Raw genomic sequence first — 21543 nt, forward strand, 5'->3', positions numbered from 1 at the left:
AATCAGGTTTTCAGCGTTCCGCAGAATCCTTCTTTTGTCAACTGATCTGAAGGATTAATTACTTGTTAGGAAGCTGTAATAGTTGATCAAATGTGAATAGGTGTGAGCCACAATAAACCCTCGCGAGTTGCAGTGGAGATTCAGATAGACCACTAACTTTGGACCCACCTAGTTATCATTAATTTCAAATGCTCGTCATAAATCCCTACTTTCCTTATTCCCTACTAATATTATAAATGCGAATGTGAGTTTGTTTGTTACGGTTTCACACGAAAACTACGCAACCGATCATCATGAAATTTTGTACACATGTTCTTGAATGTATTAGAAGTAACATAGAATAGTTTTTATTGAAAAAAATATTTTTTTATGTAAGATAAAAAAATTGTTTGTCAAAAAAATCTCAAAATCTAACTACTTCAACGTCATCTAGCATTCCAGTAATGAAGTTCCAACCCTTAGTAACGTAATACCGTCGCACTGTATTATTCACAGTCACGACAATATCTAATCCAATCCAATCCAATCCAATACAATCCGATCCAATTGACTATAGTTTCAGCTGTTTGGAATTTTTCTATATTTATTGTGATTTTCTTCTTTCATTTTTATTCTTACGTTAGATGTCATTTTTGTGGTTGGATGTCACTTAGTTATGTCTTACTCACTGATTTTAAGTCTTAGGTACTGTGTTTTTCTCTAAAAATGCCTCGGAAGCGAAAATCTGATCCATCCAAAAATTCATCGCGGGCCCGTGCAGCAGAAGCTGTACCTTATTTAATGGCTTAAATGCGAGCGAAGCCGCGGTAAAAGCTAGTAGGCTATGAAATAATTCATTCCAAGATTAACACAATCTATTTGGAATATGGATGGACTCATATAAATAAGGTTTCAGAACGAGTCGAATTTGTCTTTTATAGATTGTCATATAATACTGAAGAGTAAATTAACTCCTCCATTTATGTGAAACAAAAATGAATGAAAGATTCCCAAATTTTTTGTGTATCAAGATGGAGAAGTAGAAAGCCAAAACCTTTTGTTTGAAATTAAACTTTTTAGTACTCGTTGATAGCTTATAAATGAAACTATCCCTAATCTCTGGAAATCCAAAAGAAGACTAAAGGAAAACAATCGTGATGGTAAGCAATGGAATGTTCATGGTCGGTATGCTTTTAAAATTCTCAAGAAATAACTGACTTCCTTGATTTACAACCTTTCAAAATTGCCAGTATTGATAGCCTTCTAGCCTTCATACATGTTTCTGATGAATGGAGACGATGGAATAAAGGTTTACCTATCATATTTGAGTTTTATATGGATTGGTTGGAATCTGAGACCTTTGACAGGAATTATATCTAAAATCTGATAATAAATTGAATGACTTGAGGAAGACGTGTCGATTTCAGAAAAAATGTTGGAAAACTGTTGATATAATTTCTATCAGGAATATCTAGAGCAGTTATATAGATAGTCTTATGTTTGACCTTGTATTATATTTAAGCTATAATCATCGACTTCCAATATACATCCTACGTGCTTGTATATATTACTTCTTTGAAATCGAACTGTAGAGAACTAGAAACCACGATATTACCTGATTTTTTTTTAAATTCTACCAATACAAGCAGTATTGCCCATCTCTTGGACTAGTTTTGAATTTCAATATTATCGAAATTCAATCTCAACAAAGAAATATAGTGGAATTAATTGAAACTGAGCATTCATTATAATATTAAAAATAATAAACACACATCAGGGTCAATTATGATACTCAATTCATATTAACAAAGTTGCTAATAACATTCTATTGAAAAGTGAATAGCTTTCATACTGCTACCGTACAACTACTGTAGTCACAACAAACATTTCGAGTCATTATTTTTCCAACACATTTTCACTTTCCTAAAATGAGTCTATGCTTAAACGGTCTATTATGCACAAAAAAGTCACTGGATATCATCTGTATTGAAATTAAGAGATTTACAAAGAGATTATTTCGCTTCATCTTAAACACCATGACGATAAACCACCCAGTATTCGTACTTTGAAAATCAGGAAGAAGGCTTGCAACAATAATAATAAAAGACCCACACAGTAGGCCTTGTCTTCGAATGAAACAAGTCAGGAAAGAAGCGAGTGCTAGGAGTTCTTATCAGAATCTAGTAGGTCATAAAGATAAAACCCACTGGGTTTTGTTGAGCAAGAAGTGCGCGGTGCACACATTCGAGTCTTGTTCGTCACTTATCTCTACAAGCATTGTAATTTATTTCGAAGGAGGCTTCAAAAATTACCAGTAGTCATTAAATTTTATTTATTGCTGTTTGCATCGAGCTCGGATCATATGTCAATGTTTATTGCTGTCCGAAACACAATTACGTCTTCCTTGTTCACAATGAAGTCGAAATATTTTCAATTATTCTGTATCAACTAGATTTGTCGAACTAATATTTCAATAATAGTTCATTCACGTACGTTTTTGTAACACACTTCATGAATATGTCGAAGATATTTTTTGGGTTTGTTGGCCATGATCTGCTACATTTCATGCCTGACGTTCATCAGGCAGGTACTGCGATAGACACATGGAAATAGAAACCAAGGGAATAAGCACTCAAATTGACGAGTGGCGACTGAAGTATGGTAAACGTATGGTAGGACACATCGAAGCGTATTAGTCGCGATTCAGTATTCGTAGAGTACACATCTCTTGAAGTAGCGTATGACGTTCATTTTTTCAAATCAAAATGGTTTATCATTTGACACTCAAAAATAAGGATTTTTCTGATGTGCCATTTCATAGGTAAGTTAATAAAATATTAGTATGTTGACGTTCGAAGCTATGAAAAGTAACAGAATAGTATGGACGGATCTCGTATATGTGTGAAGTTGGCAAGCTAATTATTATTAGCGGGATTTGTAGTGAAAAGTATCTTAAAACGTTTATATTGTCATAAGTGCATTGATAGCTTGTTTTTCATTCCTCTGAAAGTGTTGTTGAAATTTGCTAATTATATAAAAAAAATAACAAAATATTCCTTCAACTTATGTGGAGAAAAAATATCACAAGATCTAAATAATTTCGTATCACAGACTCTCAAATCTTGAAAATGTTGTAGGTATTGATTTTTTTCTAATTAGTGAGTTCACCGGTGAAATAACATCCTGGAGACGAACCACATGTCAGAATTATCAAGAACTATTTCTGAAAAATATACAGGGTCTATAACGATAGGTGGGTGGACGATTAGATATACAAAAAAATCAGAAAAGTTTTGTATATTCATAAGAACCATATTTATTCGATCATTACTATTATTCAGGGTGTCCAATGAATGTGTGGCAGATATTTTCACTCGATTGAATTTCTTGGGCAGAGTGCTTCTTAAAAATATAGGGTTGTTTGGATTTATACCGGGCAATTCAGAAGTTAGTGAAGGACAGAATATTTTCAATATGTTTCGTTTTGTTACGAGTCCAAATTCAAAAGTAATGTCTTGGTAAATAGACATAATATGCAACTCAACTCAACAGAGAATCCCTTTTGGATGAAAGAAGTCGCTAACCAAAACAGATGATCGATAAATATTTGGAGGAGCATGATTGGGGATCAGGTCATAGGAGAGATTTCCTCCGAAATAATTAGAGGATGTACCGATTGACACCAGGCAAGTTACCATTATGATGGCGAATACAAAGGTTTTTGAACAGGTGGCGTAGGAATAAATTGATTGGAAGATTTTACCCTTGTTTTCTTTTCCATTAATTTGACTGTATTACATTTGATTCGTCAACATCACACCAGAATAATATGTCACCACACAAGCTGATAATATCAGCTTCGGTGAAATTTTGTTTATTCTAAGCCTCATATTACTAAGTATTTTTTTATTAGACATTTGATTTTGTAACAATAGAAGGTCTGTATTTTTTTTCGCTATTTATGAATAAACATTATTATTATTATTATTATTATTATTATTATATTCAGATAGCTAGCTATCTAAATATAATATAGAAGATTTTTGGTCTATCACAAGATCAACTTCAATTGAAGTTCGAAGGAAAATTGTTGATTGACTACATTTTGGCATAGCGCAAAATGGAAGATTGTTCGAATATCTATTTTTAATTTGTGCGTTTTAAAATTGTTCGTTTTCATTTTACTTGTTTTGTTCAGCACTGAATAAAAAAACTTCATTGCTTCTATTTAATGGCTTTTTCATAACTTCCTCAAAAACTGAATACATTTTCGGTCAATCCTTACATTTTCTGCAAGGCCATAGTATGGACCATTCTGGAATGGTCCTAAGTCCAGGGTGTTTCATTTGAAAAATTGAGAAAAAATCGATCACGAGTTTTGTTTATTCCTGTATAGAAAAAACGATGTTTGGTATACTTATCAAGTCGAAATAGTAATACACTAGCCTTAAGGATATTTGGTTGAAAAATTTACCCATTTCATTTGATCGAGTAGAAGATATTTGGTGTTGAATGAACCCTTTTCTGACATATTATATTGAAAAAAACATGAGTTTGGTCACTCACACATTTGTTAGTAACATAGCTTTAATTAATCTATACACCCTGTTTAGATATTAGATTACATTATATAGCAGAACAGTCTGATTTTGAAGAAACAGAAACGCAGCCCTATAATAAATCAATTCTTTTTAAGGGACAAAAAATGATTACATTTGCCCAAGTAAATATTTAATATTTTTCAAAATTTTATTTTATGGGAAAAACAACGATAAAAATAAAAACAACAATAAAAATTAATTGGCGCTCCGGGGCGACTTCATTGATTCCAGTGGCGCATTTGCTTTTTCAGCTGCAGGAAAACCCGGAAAAACCTGCAGCACCACATCATCTGAAGATCTTGATCCAACAATGTCCTCTCTCTTATAAAACAAAATGTAGGGTGTCTCCAGAGGCTCCAATAAATTCGATACGTCACCAGAACACTTCGTGACACGACTATCGTCAAACTTAAACCAGTCCGTTCCTTCTTTGACCAAAGCGTAATAATGACCAAATTCAACACCAGAACCACAGTGAACTATGACTGCATAAATATAAATAACAGTCAGTTATAAAAAATAAAACCTATTTTTACCATTTACTCCAGATATGTCTGTATGTATTGATAGGTATGTATTGTTTCGATATGATTTTTATTAAAATTTAATCCATAGTTATTTAGACAATTTTGTACTCCACTTCAGGCTTCACTTGCAGGCGCCTATATTCTTATTTATGCCCATTTTCTTGGGTTCTACTTCCATGGGTAGACATTACTTAAGACGATGTGGTAATGGACGACAACGAATATGGACTTTTTCCAATGGTAGTCGGTACGACTTTGATTTCATTGGTTGAACGATACGAGAGCAATTCAGTATAGTTAGCCAAACTTTTAATGATGTTTTCTCTTTCTTTTGCTTGAAATTACTTTCTTTTTTCTGAAATTCTACTACATCGTTATATGAAGTATCAGAATGGCGGCAATCGATCACATTATTCTTGTGTAACATTGAAAGAAATGGTATCAGATAGTCAATATACTCGAAAACTTGTGGTTGCATGCTAAGAAATGGTTTGAAAACGTCGAATCATTTTTCCTAGTTTTTAGAGATTTCGACCGGACTATTTATATACGAAACTACCGGTCTTATGGGGTTATCCTCTTTATGTGTTTTTATCAGGCCATACAGTTTAGGGCAAGAGGGGTTCATGTTGGTGATTCCCTGTTTATCTGATTCCGTGAATAATCTCACAGATAGGTCATAATAATGGTTTCAACACAGATACTATCCAGAAGTTAGTCAGAAAACAAAGCCGTAAATTCTCTTACAGATAAAAATACCCTTAGGTCAAACAACCAGTAATCAAGAAATGGGTAACTCTAACATATTTTGGAAAAAGAACCGAAATAATTGCGGGTTTCTTCAGAAAAAAACAATGTGGAAGTGGCATTCAGACCACATGCCAGGTTTCCGAATCTAAACGATACGGAAATTTTGCACTATGCAAGGAAGGGTTACAAACTCAATTATTCAGAATCCTTGGAAATTCACAAGCATAAACATTGCGGGTGTAACCTGTTAAATGATTAAATCGATTTAGTTTACTCACCGGTTTTCAAATTGGCACATCCGCATTGTAAACTGTAAATTCAGGTTCTCAATCAAGCCAAGTACCTCTATTAGTACCTACAGGGGTGGTAGGTATATAAGAGCTGATGTAATGAACCATTGTTAGTTTAATGTATAAAGTTTGAAAGCGTCCCTATAGAACGAAACTGCAGTAACGTTAATTACAAATAAAAGTGGTAAAAAACATAGAAAGTTTCAATTATATTTTCTTCATCGAACATTGTATTTAAAATAGTACCTTGAAGAAACTGTCATGTGCGACCGTGCATTCACTCATCGTCATCAACATAAAAAAAGTTTAATGGCAGAATCACGATGCGGAGTCACTTCATGATTTTAGTTAATTTGTGAACCAGTGAATGTTAATGGAGCTACAAATTGATATTTTGTTAAAATGTAATGTGATTATACATTTGTACAATTTATCGAACTGGTTTCAAGATCATAAGCGTTTTACCTAATCTGATTATCAAATAGGTATTTTTCAAGTAAAGGAGGTCGGATGATACATTTTTCACGTAACGCTATGAATAATTCAGTGAAATTTATGTTTTATTGCCTATAAAATTCGTTCGACACATGAAAGTTTTGATGATATTCGAAGGTTTCTGCTGTCTGAATTTGGAAATGTAAATCTAGTTTAAATATATTGAACTTTTCTGAATTAATCACACGATAAATATATGATAACCAGTTGTTTGAAACTTTTCACAGAGAGTTTTTTTTTCTGTCTATGGAGAAATTTTTTTTTCAATGATTTTTCTAGTATGTGGAAAACTCTTAGGGGGTTGAAGATTCTGCTATGATTCTGCTTGAGGTTAAAACCTCAAGACCATTGAAAGTGCGTGAGAATGAACATCGAGATTATATAAAAAATAGACAATTGACAGGATCAAAATTATCAGAACATATTTTGAAATCAGACGGTGAACATCGGGTGGAATGGAATAGAGAATGATTACCAATGAGCCTCATTCTAAGAGATGTAAGCTAAAAGAATCAGCGTATATTCTCATGTCTGGAGAGATCTGTATCTCGAATAGCGCCTTAGAAATAGACCGTGCTTGGCTACCCATCTTGAAGAAAACTTTGGATAGTGGAGAAATGGCAACAAACTGATATCGGAGAGTACCTTGTATTACATCGAATGTTTCAGTTGTCAATCAACAACATTGACATAATTTCATATTTCAAAACTTTTTTGACATATGTCGAAGAAGTAAAGAAATAAGCTATCAAAAAAGGAATAACTGCGAATATATTCGAATTTTTTATCCATTTCTGAAGACGAAGGCAGATTTTGGCCTCCAAAACGTAAAAGATAAGTATTATTTCTTAATAATTTTTTGATAGGCATAATTGTTGAATACGACAAGTTACTGATAAATAGAAGATTTTTTTTGTGGAAAATACTTTGATTTTTACGCAGTAACTTATCGGGGTAAACTAAAAAGTTAGACCTTCTACACTTGTATAAAGTTCTCCATTATAATTTTTATATTTCTCAGATATTAAAACAACGATAAAAATAAAATAAAAACAACAATAAAAATTAATTGGCGCTCCGGGACGACTTCATTGAATACAGTGGCGCATTTGCTTTTTCAGCTGCAGGAAAACCCGGAAAAACCTGCAGCACCTTATCAACTGAAGATCTTGATCTAACAATGTCCTTTCTCTTATAAAACAAAATGTAGGGTGTCTCCAGAGGCTCCAATAAATTCAATGCATCGCCAGAACACTTCGTGACACGACTATCGTCAAACTTAAACCAGTCCGTTTCTTCTTTGACCAAGGCGTAATAATGACCAAATTCAACGCCAGAACCAGTAGTTCTCTAATATAGTTTTATCATGTGAACTTATATAAACCGCATAGTGCGAATTTTTTCCCACTGGTTCGCTATCTCACTCGCCACATCGAACTCGCATACCTATACTATAGTACATACATTATACAGCTGTGCTCTTTACTAAATGAATGATTTTTTTAAATAATTAAAAATAAAATATATCTGACAGTGATGAGAAAGAAATCAAAATCACGCTACGACCCACTATGAAGTCATCAGTGAGTTATGAAAGTTAAATTTTTATACTTATTAAACATTCCTTGTAACAATACAGTAATCAAAGCAGAAGAATCATGAGATAAAAATGAATTGACATAATTTAGTTATTGAAAAAAAAAACAAACGCCTCAAAGGTGCTGCTTTGTTCCCTCCTGTTCATAAAAAAACATATGCCTTTTCACTCACAAGCGATTTTGGTGAAATTGGGGACACATCATTGTATTCATGCCGCATGCCACATATATACCACATGCCACATGGGTTTCTGCAATATGCTGTGTAATACCCGTCCCACTGTGATTCGAAAGTGTATATAGATTATAACGACAAGGAGCCACATTGTCTGGTAACATTCAATTTGCCTCTGAATTTTTACATTGGAGAGAATTTTTTTAAATGAATTACCAAAATACAGGAAAAATTAACTACTACGTGAATTTTTTTCTTTCTTCGCACCTTAAACACGTTGGTTTTTCAAATCCATCCAGAGTTTCCTCTCTTGTGAAAGAACCCAAGCATTGTGACAAACTCAATTGGCCAGTTCTTCGTGATATGGGAAGAGACAAATCCCAGAAAGGATCGAAGGTTACTGATGAGTGTTTAAGTATGTACACTTCATAGTGGATTTTAATTGACCGAAGAAATTGTCTACAATATTAGAGTTGTTCGTATTCAAATATCTCAGCCAGGACCCTTATGCTTTTCCACTGTCACTCAATTTTTCGCCAATCTCGGTTTGGCTTTCTCAGTGATTCTATTAAGCAACTCATGTGAACCTTCTGAAAGATATCGAAGGAGAAGGTAGGCAGTGTTTATTACTCTATCAGATGAATCTTCTGATCACAATTCCTGGATAACTTCTGCGAACGCTTTGATTAAAGCACCTTTCAAACAATGTTTGATAAACATTGGATTACACTGTTCATGAAACAGGTGTTTTCAATATTTTTCGACCCAATGAACCCAAGAGTTCTGACTGAAAAATGTATCATTAGTCTAATGTTGTAACTGTTGATACTACGTTAGTCACTGCTAACGATGATTCACCCCTTTATTGGATCGGTAGGATAAGGAATTCGAAGCTAAGCTGTACAAAACTGAATTGAATATGGCAGACGTGTCGAATTTGGTAGAAGAAGATAATTCCAGAACTCGTTCATGTTTCTCTATATCTTCTGGTGGGAACTTATGGGGAGTATCACAATGAATATGGTAGGTTTTATGAGCAATCTTTCATTATAAATGAGATATGAATATGATTTGGAAACAACGGGATGAAAAAAAATTCCATCCAGTGAATGTGACGATGGAATGGTACCACAAACAGAAGCTGAATTACCACGCTGTTTAGCTAAACTGATTTTTCTTCAGTTTCTTTCTCCATCCTTCTGCCAATTTCATTAACAAAACTCAGAGATAAAGGTCCTGATATACCGAAAGTTCCTACGGCCACAGGATAAAATAAATAGTTATTTTCAATATTTCGATACTTCAGCTGTTGTGCTTTCTCACTAGTTATGGCAGCAGCACCTGCACTTTTTGGACGTTCCAAATGAATGAGGTAGAGCCAATGGAGCACAGATTAAATTTTTACGACAGTTCTGCCACATTTCCAGAGAACAAAGGTCATTCCATCAAGACGATCACCACGGCTAGTACCTAGTGGTTCTAGGACAGAAAGTATTCCGAGTGATATCAAGTCCGTTTTTACGATGTCGTTAACAGTAAGTTGATTATATTTTTATATCTGATGGAAACATCTATAGCCGTGCGTTAAACCGATTGCTGGCGTGACGATGCATGTCGTGGCGACGGTACCTCACGTGCAAGCGACTGTGCGATTCTCGTCCCACTGGTTCGGCCACACTGAGCGTGGAAACCTGTAGTGTATACAGTTGTATTTACCACAGTACACATAACTTGTGTTTCACCAAATAAACATTTTTTTTTATTAAAAATAAAATTTATCTGACAGTGCATAAAACCGATTGTTGGCGTGACCATGTATGCCTTGGCGACGGGTCGTCATATGCAAGTGACTGCGATTCTCTTCCCACTGGTTTGGCGTTACGCTATCTCTTTCGCCACACTCGGATACTTATAGTGTATACAGTTTTGTTTTTACTACAGTATATTAATATTAAATGTAAGTCACAAGAAGGATTTGAAGCTTTATAATTTCTATTCAATTATCTGCGAGCGCTTTCGACAGCTGGTCGTACTGTCATCATCTAGGCTCTACTCAAACTGAACATGTCATCCTGTTGTATGTCCTTTTATACGGTCCGAACGCCTCAATGTAGGAAATCCAGATACTTTAGGTAAATTTACCTTCGGATTACCTCAGGTACTATTATTTGTGTTGGATCTTCCCTAGGTTTACAGTTTCTAGGAGTGTGTATTGATTTGTTTAATATATTGAATGTTAGGTCTTGTTGTGTTTTGATTTGTACTTGTTCCTCGATAAGTGATTTATGACTGTTATATTTATGGATGTTTAAGTTTTCCGAAATGTCCATGCGGTTTCCCTTATTGACTTGTTTTATGAGTTTTATGTTCTCTGGTGGGGGGAATTTCTTTTGTTATTTCATTTATTCTTATTCCATTGTTTTGTGATATGTACAGTCCATCGTCAACGTATCTGAACCATGTGTTTTTATTATTGTTAAGATTTTCTCATCTATGGTTTGCAGGTATATTTCAGATATAATGCTAGATAGTGGGGATCCCATCGCTGTTTTTTTATAAATTTTTCCTTCAGATTCGAAATAGTTTTGATTGAGTATTGTATTTAGACTGTGTTCTATTTGGTTAATGTAGGTTTTGTCTATGTTTTGGTGTTTTAGTTTATCAGATATGATGTTTATACTTTCGTTGACTGGTATGTTGGAGAACATGTTTTTCATGTCGAATGAGAATAGTTTAGTGTTCGGGCTGACCTTTGTTGTTGAGATTCTGTTCGTGAGTTTCATTGAATTTTTGACGCTGTGGTTGTTATTCCTGATGATTTTGATTTTCAGATAATCAAATATGAGTTATGCTCAAAATCTTTTTTGTGACTTGCATTCAATATGAAAATACCTACTGAATATATATATATATATATATATATATATATATATATATATATATATATATATACCGGGTGTCCCACATTTTATGTGACAGGCAATATCTGGTTTGTTGAAGGAGATACACAAAAATGTTTCATACAAAAGTTTTAGGAGTTCATGAGAGCTATATGTTGATATAATTTTCAAATATACAGGGTGTTTGGTGTAGGTGCTACAGACTAAAATTTCATTTTTTAAAATAGAACGCCCTGTTTATCATTACATATTCAGATGCTACGTTAAATTCTGATATCATTTCATGTTTGATTTTTGAAATTCGGTTACGGCGTTGTTGAGTTATTGCTTAAAATGTAAAGTCTTGAGAACGACTATTATTTTTAAAAATATCTCATACAATTATTCTCTCTGCATCAGATCACATGAAAATTAGTCAAAATTTTGGGTGTTCGAAGTAATGGTTTCAATTTTGAGTTGTGGAATTCAGTCAGGAATCATTTTGAATATGAAACAATTGCGAAATTGAAAGAGGTGTATTCGAAAACAAATCTTTAATTAATAACAATGTAAATAATATAACTTGATAAATCATTTCATAAGAATGGTAGGTACCTAGAAATAAGTCATAAAAATTGTTCAAAGTGATGATACAGGCTTCGAAACGTCGAATCACTTCTCTCGTACAAGTCGCTCTTATAATATCAGGCGTAATATCACTGCACGCTAGTCGAATTTTCATTTTCAGATCATCCACATTCAAAGGGGAAGTAGTGAAAACAATATCTTTTAAATAACCCCATAGGAAAAAATCAAGCGGTGATAAATCTGGGGAACGAGCCGGCCACCGAATTGGACCCTTATTACCAATCCATCTATTTGGGTACGTTCTATCCAGATATTCAGTAACAACCTGTGAATTGTGAGGAGGAGCACCATCTTGTTGCCACCAAATTCCTTTTCGTTCTGCTATGGGAATATCTTCCATCAACTGGATCAAATCATTTTCTAGAAAATGTAAATATCGCAATCCATTGAGATTTTCATTGAAAAGGTAAGGTCCTATGATGCGGCCATTGAACAGTCCACACCATACATTAATACCCCAAGTAGTTTGAAAATTACTTTCGCGGACCCAGTGGGGATTTTCTTGAGACCAATAGTGACTGTTATGTCGATTCACAACTCCATTATTGTGGAATCGCGATTCATCGCTCCACAAAATTTGACTGAATATGTTAGGACTTTCATGTAATATTACCTGAATACAAGCAATGAATTCAAGTCGTCGTTCAAAGTCCGTGGGATTCAAACCTTGTACCAACTGAATTTTGAATGGGTGGTATTTATTTTCTTTCAGAATTCTCTGTACATAAGATTTAATCACACCGACTTCTTCTGCAAGAGTACGGATAGAAACATGTAGATGAATAATAATATAAGCCATAAAATCTTCAGTTCTAACAGATCTCGTATGATGACGATGCTTTATAGTAGAAGGAAATGACCCAGTTCGCAATTTTTCTACAACTCTCGAAAAAGTCATTCGTGACGAAATGGGTCTGTCTGGAAAACGTTCTTGGTTGTGCTTGACGGCAGTTTTTCTGACATTTCCCAAAAATTAATAACATATCAATGCAATCACTTGGACTAAACGCGAAAGGCATACTAGAGTTTTCGCAAAACAGTTACTGTTTTGCAAAGAATCAGTGAATCGAACTGACCAGTAGATACAAATCAACAACATTTGTTACTATGGCATCAACAAGCATAAGCTACTTGATGAAATTGTGCAATATAAAGCAATTCACCCTCAAGTTAGTCACATTCTCAAGAATTTCAATATTATATTCAACTGATATCGATATCGTATCGTAGAGGTGAGAATAATGGTTTGTATTCAGTAGTAGTCTAGTTCAATTTAATAAAAGATATAGACTGGATTCGTGTACGAGTAAATAAGTTTTTTTGAAACTTTATATTTAAGGAAAAGTGCAATAACTCAACAACGCCGTAACCGAATTTCAAAAACCAACATGAAATGATATCAGAATTTAACGTAGCATCTGAATATGTAATGATATACAGGGCGTTCTATTTTAAAAAATGGAATTTTGGTCTGTAGCACCTATACCAAACACCCTGTATATTTAAAAATTATATCAAAATATAGCTCTCATGAACTCCTAAAACTTTTGTATGAAACATTTTTGTGTATCTCCTTCAACAAACCAGATATTGCCTGTCACATAAAAAGTGGGACACCCGGTATATATATATATATATATATATATATATATATATATATATATATATATATATATATATATATATTGCCTATTGGGCACCGTCAGTACCGGGCAGGCGGTCCTCGATTGAAGACAAAATGAAAAAACCAAGAAAGTACTTGATAAAAATAGCTGCGTATACGCAAGCCAAACATAAGTGGAACCACCTATTGGTGTGACACCCAAGTCAACTTGCCAAGTTGTACCTGCCCGGTACTGACGATGCCCAATAGGCTGAAACAGCTGGAATGATCAAAAAGTACAAATCTATTTATCTTTTGATTTTCATGGAATTATTTTCCAGCAGCTTGACTGCATCAACCTTTCTCGATTTCATATCAATTCTAGAAACATGTGGATTCGTTTTCCGATGACATTTCAGGTTAGCTTCCCAAATTTCTGCCACCGCAGTTGTCGGTTGATTGGTCAAACCACCAACACTGACATAAAAACTTGGCAAGTTGACTTGGGTTCCACTTATGTTTCGTTTTCGCAGCTATTTTTATCAAGTACTTTCTTGGTTTTTCTCATTTTGTCTTCAATCGAGGACCGCCTGCCCGGTACTGACGATGCCCAATAGGCTGAAACAGCTGTATACCGGTACCGGTGGCTCTTAGATTTAAATCAATATGGGAATGATCAAAAAATCTATTTATCTTTTGATTTCAGACAAAATGTTTGACAGTGCTGTCTCAAGGGTGACTAAACGTAAAATCTACTCTCTTGGTACATTAAAGTTTACACAATTTTCATAGCATATAATATTTTTTAAATATATTAATGTTTGATATTCTCAAAATACAATGGACATTACCTGACATCAGACAATAAACAAGGACAGGATGAATTCCACCAAAACCGATTTGGTTGTGCGTGGAATGATTTCCGGTTCTTGTATTGCTAACAGGTGTGCTAGTTGCCCGGGTGTAGACATTAAAAACTGATTTCAGTAAAGATTCTAGAGTTTACTAGTATCTATATTAAAGCCACATTGAAATTTTTTTGTGTTCATTTCAATCACAATTTTTACTAGTTCGTACTTCCATTGTCTAATATGAAATATAATATGATTTGAAATCTCTGAAAGATCTGATGAAATTGAAATTAATATCTAGAAATGTCAACTATATTGAGCAATGAATACAATTAAATGTGGAAACTATCAATCAAAACGTCATGTATTGCTCAATATATTTGTTATTTTTAGCTTTTCATTTTGATCTTCAATTATATTTGTTCTTTCAGAGATTTCAAATTATATTAGATAATGGAAGTCCAAAATAATAAAATTCACCATGAAACATTGTCAACCACTACCATACATATTTTTTATGAATATTTCAGTATCCAACAATTATCACAGGAGTGACAAAATATTATTATTGATGGAAAAGAAAATTTTTGACGTCCTACTTCACCATCTTGATACAAACAAATGAAAGGAAGGAAGTAATCTATTTCAAAAATTAACTTTATAAAAAGATGTGTAGATCATGTAAAGTACCTAGTTACTTTCAGACACAAACTGGAAGAAAAAGCCCCCTCGAAATAGTTGTTTTCATATAAACCTTGAATTACACAAAAAAAAAATCCGAAATGCAGATTTTATCTTTCATACTCATACTCAATTGATATTGAGCTCATTTTTTTCAGCTTTCAATAAAGCATGTACCTTGTGACTCCGTTAGCTCTTGCTAAGAAATTGAAGATTTAAATGCTTCAGTCACAGTGTCTGGGTTATATTTTTTCTTCATAACTTACACTAAACTAAAACCAAATTACTATGTATCTTCATCAAGTAACGGCCGATTCAATCAGAAAATGCAGATTATATGATTTCATGAGTTGCTATATAGCAATTTGAGAGAACGGTTGCAAATATTTTTTTCATATAGCACGCAAGAACATACCTACTTGGAGATATTCATTGGAAAATATCCCAATCAAGTGTTTCAACTATTATTGTAATTTACACGAGTTTTTCGGAAGTCAATTCAAATGTTTCAAACCTACTTATTATCGAATATTCCTTTGAAATCTCTCCTCAATCTTTCATTCGAGAATTTCCAAAGTCACCGGTAGAAATCGATATGCTAAACATCGGCATCGTGCTCAAAATTTTGCAAAGTATCACTTTCATCAAGCGACATAATATGTCTACGCAGGAGGTCTCCTGAAAGTGATATAAAATGTCCATTTTATTAACTAAATCCAAAGGTATTTGCATATTATTTTAATGACTTTCTCGAGAAATCTTAATTCAAAGCAGATTAAAGGATTGTGAATAATGTAATATTTCATCGTTGCATATAGGTTAATCGGTTCTAGAGGAAGGCGTTCTGAGCTGGCAGTTCCATAATATTTGGCAACATTCTTCATTGATTTGAGAAAGTCATATTTCTCACAAATATCGTCTGATAAAATTGGTCAAGTTGTGAATTCAATTCAATTCAATTATATGATTCCTCCAGTGATAGTTTCAGTTAGGCAACTCAATGCCTGTCTTCTCAAAGTTATCTTTCGAAGGATCATATTCCTATACTAACAATATATCGTGGAGCAGAGATAAGATTAGTTGTACATAGAATGTTCCGACTCACTTGTTTCATACACATCTTAGGCTTTCATAATGTTGGGTATGTGAGGAGTGGAACAATTGATAGAATGTTTCTTTTTGAAACAGGCATATAGTTTACAGCCTATGGGTGTTTTTGTGGGGGTTGATAATGGGTTTGTTTCATGTTTGAAAAATGATACTGGTTTGCTCATAGACTGATCGAGTTAGGGGTATATTATACTCATCAAGCCTAATCGATCTCAAAATCTCTTTATATTTGCAGATAAAAGAATAATTCGGAAAGCAAGAATTTAAATTGGCTACGTGTCTGTTGACCAATAAAATTGATCGTGTCTAGAGCGGAGTTTTAATATCCAATCACAGATCTGATGATCCAATTTGACAGACGCCATTTTTGTTGTCATTGTTGTCAACTCGATGTGAATGCAACTGTTACAATTATTATCTAATTGAAGAACGCTTTTTTGTAAAAGGTAGGTCTCGGCGGGTGCCTATTTTGCTGCGTATTCCGTGTCATTAATTAACATTCCGAAAAATATTTTTTAAGATTATTTTTGGATTGATATGTTCTGAAGTAATTCTACATTTCACTGTACATATTTTTACTTTTCTTTTCAGTCACCATACTGCTCCTTAGCCGGGATGAAATAAAAATTGAATTAAAACTTTCCATCTTTCAATAAAAGACAAAGTCTGAAATGAATGTCATATAAATAAAAGGGACCTACTAAATATACCACCTACCATTCCATTTCGGTACCAAAGTATTGCAAATTTTTCAAGTAAAATTCATCGATCATTTCAAAATCGACTCTTGGTAACTTGTCGGGAGTTAGCTTTAACAAAACTAGGCTCAACATTCATTTTGAAATTATTTCAACAAAAATATGGAGTTTGTGGAAAGCATTGACATTAGAAAGAGCACATTGTCGCATGCACTACAGAGGGCACTGGCTGACTGGATGACAATATGGCTAATATACCAGTAACGTTAAATTTTTTATTTATGGTGGGTGGCATGAATGCATAATTGATTTATTTTATTAGGGTTCATGAGCATTCGAAAACCATTCGAAAATATAGCTCGTTTAATTCTATTCAGAATCATATTTAGATATAACTTGTACTATATCAGTTATCAAGTTCGGGAATTTTGTAGCAAAAATTTTTGCAATTCGTTTGAGATCACATTAAGCGACGATAAACGTAAAGAGATCTTACATTGAATATTTAATGATTCACTAATTTAAATATCAGCCAGAAACAATGCTTCTATAAATGACGGATCACTAGCGATCCGACCATGCTTCACACGGGTAACGAACATAACGCTCATATTCAGCATTCCACGAAATTCTGTGATCATCTTCAAGAGGAAGATGTAATGTTCTCTATTGATAAAATAGAAATGTCATATGAAGAAACATTTTTGGGAATGGATGAATCCTCGAATTGAAACTCTCATATTAATGGTCTCTGCAAGAAACTCAATGAAGCATTTTTTTGCAATAAAAAAAATAAAAAACAGTGTAATGGAATCATCCTGTACAACAAACTGCCAACTTCGATTGGAACTTAAAAATCTGTGTTTGGTAACCGTGTTATATCTTTACTAATTGAGAAGTGTTACTACAGTCGACAGACATACCTGTTAAAAATCTGTTAAAATATGTTTTTCCATTGAACAGCTGTCGCCTCCCTACCAACAATAACTCTCAGAAGTCGAAACTTGTGCGAGCTGAGGACTAACAATGTTTTACCTTTCAACGTGTGATTCCTGAACGATAATTCAATGTAGTTTGTTCTTTTCATAATAAGTTCAATTAGTATTATTAGCAGGGGAGCCCACGATGCAAAGCTTAGATGATAAGAAGAAAAAAATGTTATATAATATATACCTTTTCTTCGGTGGGGGACGCGGCTATAGATTTTCAAATATTCAGAAAAATACTGTTGCATGGACATACTCGAGCGCGTCAGATATTGATAGCATCAATGTCCTACATATTTTTAATAATGTTGATATGTTAATCTGATCGTTTGCATGATGTGGGTGGTTGTACGTAAGGGTTGAAAGTGAAAAGAAAAAAAAATCAATCGAGCGCGTCAGATTTTCTAAGGGGGTGTTGAGTGTAACAAAAAAAGCTCTCATTCAATAATCTAACGATTTCGATCTGACGCAAACTCGCGGCCATTATTATAATGTGCAAAAAAAATCGCCATTTTGAAATACTCAAGCGAGTCAGATTATGATAGATATGGTTCATCTTTATGTTTTAGACGTGCTGTCTCATGATCTGACGATTATCTAGAGGGATTTGCTTAATCTGACAAAAAGAATATTTTATTTGAATTTTTTTTCATTCATTGAACTTAATCAATTGAAAAGCTCAGGAAATAGCATGCAAATGAATAAGTGTTGTTTTTTTTAAGTAGAATACTTGTATTTATAAGAAAATAATTTTTAAAAAATGTTCAAAAAAATGTAATTATTTATAATCAATTGATTAATTGATGAAAAAAAGAGAAATGATACTGTCTATGTTTTTTACCACTTTTATTTGTAACTAACGTTACTGCAGTTCCGTCCCATAAGGACATTTTCAAACTTATACAATATATAACTCAGTTTGAAAATGTCCTTATAGGACGGAACTGCAGTAACGTTAATTACAAATAAAAGTGGTAAAAAACATAGACAGTTTCATTTCTCTTTTCTTCATTATTATTTCCTACCACGTAGTAACGGCTACATCCATCAAATAAATGATTAATTAATCATCATCTTCATGATCCCCCAAAAACTAACCGGAGACAAGTGCCTTTTTTATCGCGCGAGTATGTTGATGTTTCCTGGATTATCTGAAAATGAACTGAATTAGTATCTGGCTAAAAAATGTTAATACTTACCGAAGTCGCCTGATGGCGACTCTCTGAGGATGGTCTTTGATTATGTCTAGTCAGTCTTCCGTATTTGTCCTTCTCTCTGAATCTGGGGTCATCCCTGTTCAACGCATCGTGTAGTGCTGGGTTGTTGTTAGATCTGATTCTAACGAACACGCTTTCTGCGTGTTCTCTCATGTACACGTCCACATATTGCGTGTTCAGGTCTAGGTCTGGGTATATATATCTATTGGGCATTTACCCCTCCAGAAATTTCTGGAATAGTCCAGAACACTTGATACTATCTGAGAGCGTTCCTGCACATTCCGCAACATTCTAGAATGTTTGAGAATATTTTCGAACGTTCGGGAGGCCTGATACGTTCTGAAACATCTCGTAACATTCCAGGTCATTGTGAAACAATCCAGCACAGCATCGAAAGCTGTGGAATGTTCTGGGACATAGTAAACCATTCGAACCTATTTCTGTATGGGTCAGGCTATCTTTCGCTAGAGGTTTATAATTACAAGATCGTTTCAGCATTTGAGAACAATTATTTTGACAAGCTGATTATCAGATTTACCTGACTATTACATAAGAACACATTGTAAAATTAATTTAAGACTAGTATATAAGGCAATATTGTGAAATTGATTTAAGACACTTGAAGCGCAGGTATCTAGAAGAGGTATGTATATGGTATAAATAATGATAACATTGTATTTTTAGTTTTATTTAATTTGGTTCAATCTTCTTCGTGAAGATGATCACTTGGTGATCAAAACACGTGTAGAGGTGTTGCGATAAAACTCCAGTAATATTAATTACTACACCAAATGTTCCAAACAGTGCATTACAAGTATCATCATTAATGATTATTTTTATTGAACTTAACAATCTAATTTTCAGGGTTCATTATTATGCAGATTTTTTTTATGAAATCGAACTTTACGAATAGTATACGCCTCACAAGTAATGATAAAAAAGACAAAACAATCGGAATTCTACTGGGAATCCACAAAGGAAAATAATTGTTGAACCACATGGCTAGTATGTATCTGTAGGAGAAATATTACTTCCACTAAAATCTCTGAAAATCCAAAGTATGAAATGTATATTCTAATAACCTTTTTTGGAGCCTACTTTCCATTTACATGTTCCAAATAATCTACTTTAAATAGCAAATATGTCTATTCTTACATTCTGTCATCAATAACAAAAAGAATTTCATTCGATTGACACACTTCATCATAATTAGCAAACTAGCCAACCCAAAACTAAGAAATCTGTATTTTATACTGAAGTTCTGATTGACATCAACCAACCCAATAATATGAAAAAGTTATTTCAGAAAAACGATTCAAAACCAAACGAAATAACCTTTTGCTAAACTACCTCTTTTTGTCTCTCATCAAATTTTGATTCAATCTTTTACATACTATTTGTTTCGATGAAATGAGCATAAGTCACACTTATTCTACAATATAGGAAAATATAGTAGAATAGCTGGTTTTGAGGAATTATTGAGCAAGAACGTTTAAAGTTCATTTCTTTAGATTTGAAAACAGCCTGTTGCATACTTTTTTACCAATTCATCCACATCAATACTGGATATAAACAGTATTGTGAATGAATATGTTAGGCAGATGTAGGTTCTTTTTTTATGCACTTGCCAGAAAAGATGTGAAAGTGACTTTAGAGTAGGCATATTTCTTTGTTGATGAGAAAAAAATATTTTAGTTTTTTGATACTCCTCATTTGCTGCATTGTGGCAGAAAAAATGTTTTCGATGACTTTTTGAAATTTGAACAACTTTACAACTTGGATAAGGAAAAGCAATGTAGACTAGCACCCAAACTTACTGATTCTCATTCATTTCCAAGAAACTTTCAGAGGATGAAAGTTAAATTAGCCAGTCAATTTCTCAGTTATTCGGTAGCTACAGCCATGAATACTTATGCCAGTTTCAATCAGATACTAGCAGCAGTAATAGGGACGGCTACATTCATTGAAGAAATGGATAAAGTGTTTGATATTTTTAATTCAAATCGATATGACAATGTCAAATATTTCTATGAACCTTTTTTCGCAACATCGAAACATTGATTTTCTGAAAGAAATGAATATATTTTTCAGCATATCAACTGTAATATCAAAAAAGTAAAAACCACAACTGGGCAAATGAGATTCATTGAGGGGTGGCAGATAATAATTTTGGCATTTCTGCAACTTTGGGAAAACTCACATAGTGAAGGACACTCCTACATATTGACGAGGAATATAAATCAGGACTGTGTGGACATTTATTTTGATCAACTGAAAAATACTTGTGGAAATGCCAGAAACACGACTGCCGTCACCAAAGCTTTCAAAAACACATTTACTATTTAGTATTTCATACAGGCAAAAGGAACTAACTGTCTATGAAATATATTCCTGTAGTGTGTATGGTACATTTCTATAAACATAACTGTTTCCAAAATAAATGAAACTATGAATT

The 21543-nt window shown here is 33.6% G+C and overlaps 1 protein-coding gene across 4 annotated transcripts in view; it reads left to right on the top strand.

Annotated features, from left to right (window-relative positions):
• LOC111502962 (uncharacterized) overlaps positions 1-21543 on the top strand; it is a 493652-nt gene that overhangs the window by 151624 nt on the left and 320485 nt on the right. Inside the window, exon 1 of one of the 4 annotated variants that reach the window (XM_074183433.1) lies at positions 7810-9950. The exons of 2 other annotated variants lie outside the window; for them this stretch is intronic. Coding sequence is in view for 1 of the 2 variants with exons in the window: in XM_074183431.1 (XP_074039532.1) it covers positions 9939-9950 (12 nt within the window). In the remaining variant the exon portion in view is untranslated. Of the gene's footprint in view, positions 1-7809; positions 9951-21543 lie in introns of those variants that run through there. One more of the 4 variants, XM_074183431.1, reaches the window with a different exon arrangement.

Source organism: Leptinotarsa decemlineata, unplaced genomic scaffold (assembly GCF_025532065.1).
Source record: "Leptinotarsa decemlineata unplaced genomic scaffold, Ldec_3_MD MMD2_tig00026340_RagTag_RagTag, whole genome shotgun sequence".
NCBI classification, from domain to species: Eukaryota; Metazoa; Arthropoda; class Insecta; order Coleoptera; family Chrysomelidae; genus Leptinotarsa; species Leptinotarsa decemlineata.